This window comes from Geospiza fortis, unplaced genomic scaffold (assembly GCF_000277835.1).
Source record: "Geospiza fortis unplaced genomic scaffold, GeoFor_1.0 scaffold648, whole genome shotgun sequence".
NCBI classification, from domain to species: Eukaryota; Metazoa; Chordata; class Aves; order Passeriformes; family Thraupidae; genus Geospiza; species Geospiza fortis.
The window spans coordinates 370,196-373,821 of record NW_005054630.1 but is presented as its reverse complement, the minus strand read 5'-3'; the positions used below and the strand labels follow the sequence as shown (position 1 = coordinate 373,821).

Sequence of the window (3,626 nt, the reverse complement as noted above, 5' to 3'; positions counted from 1 at the left end):
TGCAGGAGCACAGGGCAGGTGATGTCCAGTCCTCCCTCACAGCCCCGGCTGTTCTGTGATTCTCCGTTAGTCCAGACCTTTTCAGACTGCTTTGGGTTAGGAATAGGTTCTCTTCAAACATGTTTGCATCTCTCCTGGTACACAGCAAAACTCTTGGAATGGGTCTTTACAAGCCTTGGGTCCAAGTTGCTTTTCAGTTCCATAGGATTTGTGAGCTCTCTACATACAGGGCTTATTTATTTCCAGGGTGTTGCTGCCCTCAGCTTTGTCTGGCTTTGTGTGTAGGTTCAATAGGAACAGTTTGGTTGTTGTGCAGTGAGCTGGTGTACATACACACTGTCTCAGTTTTTTGCCAAAGTCTAACCTGGTTCTTTTTTTAGCAGAAAAGCAGAGATGGAGGATCTCATCTGGAAGATGAAGATTTTTTTTGCAAAAAGGGTGATAAGGTACAGTGCTTCCATTTTAATGTTACAGAGCAGTGGACATTTTTCCCATGAATTTTCTGCTTGCAGTGCAGATCTTGCTGGTGTCTTTTATAGCTTAATGTTGGACCAGAATGTGTGAGTCAGCACAGGCTGGCACAAACTCCCAGTTAGACCACAAGGAGTAGATTTGTTTCTGTTACCTTGCTCCTTGTGGGATCACCAAAGCAAGAGCTGGGCAGAGGTGTGGTATTAGACATGTGAGCACCCTTAAAGAAAGCCTGTGCCAGAGGATCATTGCCTTGTCAAGAGTTACTCCCAGCTGCAAGATCACTTCAATGATTTACAGTCCTCCTTACTGTCTTCCACTTTTAATCTATTCCTCCCAACAAATATTTTTCAAAATCTTTGATTCCATGATCTTCTCTGTTTTGGGCATTTTGTTACTGTGATGTGTCACCATGTTAAAAACCCCAAATCAAACTGACTGCATGGATGTGTATTTGGCATTTTTTTGATAGTGTTCTTTAATGTTCAGGAAGAACTTGGAGAAGGTGGGAATCTGTACACTTCAGCCACCATGTCTGGAATTGGCAATAAACGGACGGCTGGAGAGCCTGGCCCTTCTGCACCTCCGGAGAAGAAGGCAGGGTTGAAAATTTGGGCACCACTGTGGAGACCATTAAACTTGGTGGTGTTTCTTCCTTGCATACCCCTACTCCACCTTTTGGTTTTTTTTCATCTGGAGGCAGAAATGTCTCTGGGGTCAGGATGAGCGTTTCTGTGACCTGGCCTGTGTGCCTGTGCCCAGGAGGAGCTGGACATCCGGACGCTGCAGACCAAGAACCGGAAACTGGCAGAGATGCTCGACCAGCGCCAGGCCATCGAAGATGAGCTGCGGGAGCACATTGAGAAGCTGGAGCGTCGGCAGGCCCCCGACGATGCCTCTCTGCACTTCTTTTGTTCACATACATTCTTTATCTTGTCTTGCCTTGCCTGTCCCATCATTCAGTTCGATGAAAATATCCGCATCATCCTTAAACGCTTTGACCTGGACCAAGGTCTTGGAGACCTTTTGTCTGAAAGAAAAGCACTGGTGGTGCCAGGACCTGAACCAGACTCTGACAGTAATCAGGAGTGCAAAGATGAGAGGGAACGAGGTGAGGCACCTGCCTGGGGACAGTGGGAAAGGTGGATTTCAGCTGTGGACAACGCTGATGTCCATTTCTAAAGGCTGAAGACTTTTTTTTGTGATTGTAAAGAGCAGTGATATGCTATCTTCTAGAACACACTTTTTTTCACCTCTTTATTTTCCCAGGGGAGGACTGGAGCTGGCATTCTCCTTCCTGGCCACTTAGCCAGCAGTACCAGTGAGGAGATAGAATCTCAGCTGCAGGGGCATATGGAGTCCTCCTGCTGTGCTCTTGCCCAGATTGTCACAATGTATGACAAGCTGCAGGAGAAGGTGGATGTGCTGTCTCACAAGCTGAATAGTGGAGGTATGACAAAGGTGGCAGGCATTCAAGAATGCTTATCTGTCCTCACCTTAGACCTGATCCTGCATTATAGACATTAAGGTCTAATCCTTCTCAGGTGCATTTATTTTCTAAAATGAATTTGTTTGCCTTTCCAAACTCTTATTATCAAAACCTCTTCTAAAGGACCATGTGCCAGAAGTGCATTGTATCTACCTCTGTATTTGAATGCTGAGGGCTGTTCCCAGCACATTGGGCTAAGAAGGAGCTTGTTTCTGCCCATACTGTGTTCATGTGCCTGAGAATTCAGAGAGCACAGTTGAACATCCTCAGTCACCTGTCCTCAGCCACCACATAAAAGGTTTCGTGCTTACGAGTAAAGTGAAATCAGCATTGTGAACTGATGGTGGACACCTTCTCCTTTGTGGTTTAGTAGAAAGTGTGGCAATAACAAGCTGCTCAGTTTCCACTGAGTCCTGAGCAAAATTGTACCCATCTCATGGCGTGGTGAGCTTAGTGTAGCTGTCAGTTTTGAACATAGCAGAGTTCTGCAGAGAAAGCCAAATGACCATCTTCTAAAAATTAATGTAGCAGATTTACTTTAGACTCAGATGACTGTTGAAAAAACATCATTAGCTTAAGGTTAGAATTTTAATCTTTTGAAAGATTAACCTTGGGTGAAATATCAACTCATGCTTCTGTGTGCTCTGACCAAGTCTGGTATTGGTGTAGGAAAGTCTTGCTGTCCTTGACTGGCAGTCATAAACTGTAGTAGCTTTGACGCTGGTGCCATGTGAGCCTGTCCTCAGGTGCCCTAGTTTCACCTGTTATCCGGGTGCTGTGGTTGTCACATGGTGTCATGGTGTGTTGGCCTGGTGTGTCACCCTGGGCCACCTGTTGCAGCAGGTTTATGCATGAATTTGGGCAGCATTTGTGTGTCCCTGGGTTCCAAGGGCATGCTCTGGGTTGCTGGCACAGACATAGCTGAAGTGGTCTCTGGTGTAAGGGGATGGTCCCCAGGTCAGAAATGGGCAACACTGTTAAACTGCAGAGCCTTTTGCTCATGGAGTGCAGGTCAAAGCTCTCTCTGGATGGAGATAAGACCCTCAGGAAGCACCCGTGGCAGAGGTAAATTAAATTGAAGTCAGACCCAGAAATCTTTTTCTGTTTTCTTATTTCTCTTTCTGCTGTTCAGGAATTAAAATCAGTGTTCATTGATTTCTGTTAATTTCCTTTTCTTTGTGCACCTTTCAGATGTTTCACTGATGGAAGAAGCAGTAGTGGAGCTGAATACCTACCTGTCACACGACAATGGACGGCTGCAGGAACTGGCTGATGTTCTTTCAGGACAAGCACAGAGTCATGTCTCAGGAGGTATAAAAAGGAGAGAGAAAGAAATCTACTTTGGGGATCTGTTTTGCATAATTTATGGTTCCCATAGATTGGAAAGCAGCTCATTTCCTTGGAGAAGCACAGGAGGAGCATGGTTTGAAAGTTATGAAAAAGGGTTGTTGTTGTGAAGAGCTGTACATAAATTTTCTGTATAAATCAGATTGATTTGCTTGTTACATGACTAAAGGAAAGGATATAAGCAAGTCAGTGAACTAAAAGGATTTAACTTTTAAAGAAAAGGGGAGAGCAGAGAAACTGGGGGCTTGTGATGCTGAGGTGGCTGGATAGACTGTCACAGACATTTCTTTTATGAAAAATCCTCTCTTAGGATTTTCCT

The 3,626-nt window shown here is 45.0% G+C and overlaps 1 protein-coding gene across 1 annotated transcript in view; it reads left to right on the top strand.

Annotated features, from left to right (window-relative positions):
* Nucleotides 1–1,002: 1,002 nt before the first annotated feature.
* LOC102039733 (E3 ubiquitin-protein ligase BRE1A-like) overlaps nucleotides 1,003–3,626 on the top strand; it is a 14,248-nt gene continuing 11,624 nt past the window's right edge. The window contains 6 exon segments of the mRNA XM_031064793.1: nucleotides 1,003–1,066; nucleotides 1,069–1,125; nucleotides 1,229–1,582; nucleotides 1,781–1,921; nucleotides 3,152–3,174; nucleotides 3,245–3,271. Of these exon segments, the coding sequence (XP_030920653.1) occupies nucleotides 1,003–1,066; nucleotides 1,069–1,125; nucleotides 1,229–1,582; nucleotides 1,781–1,921; nucleotides 3,152–3,174; nucleotides 3,245–3,271 (666 nt within the window).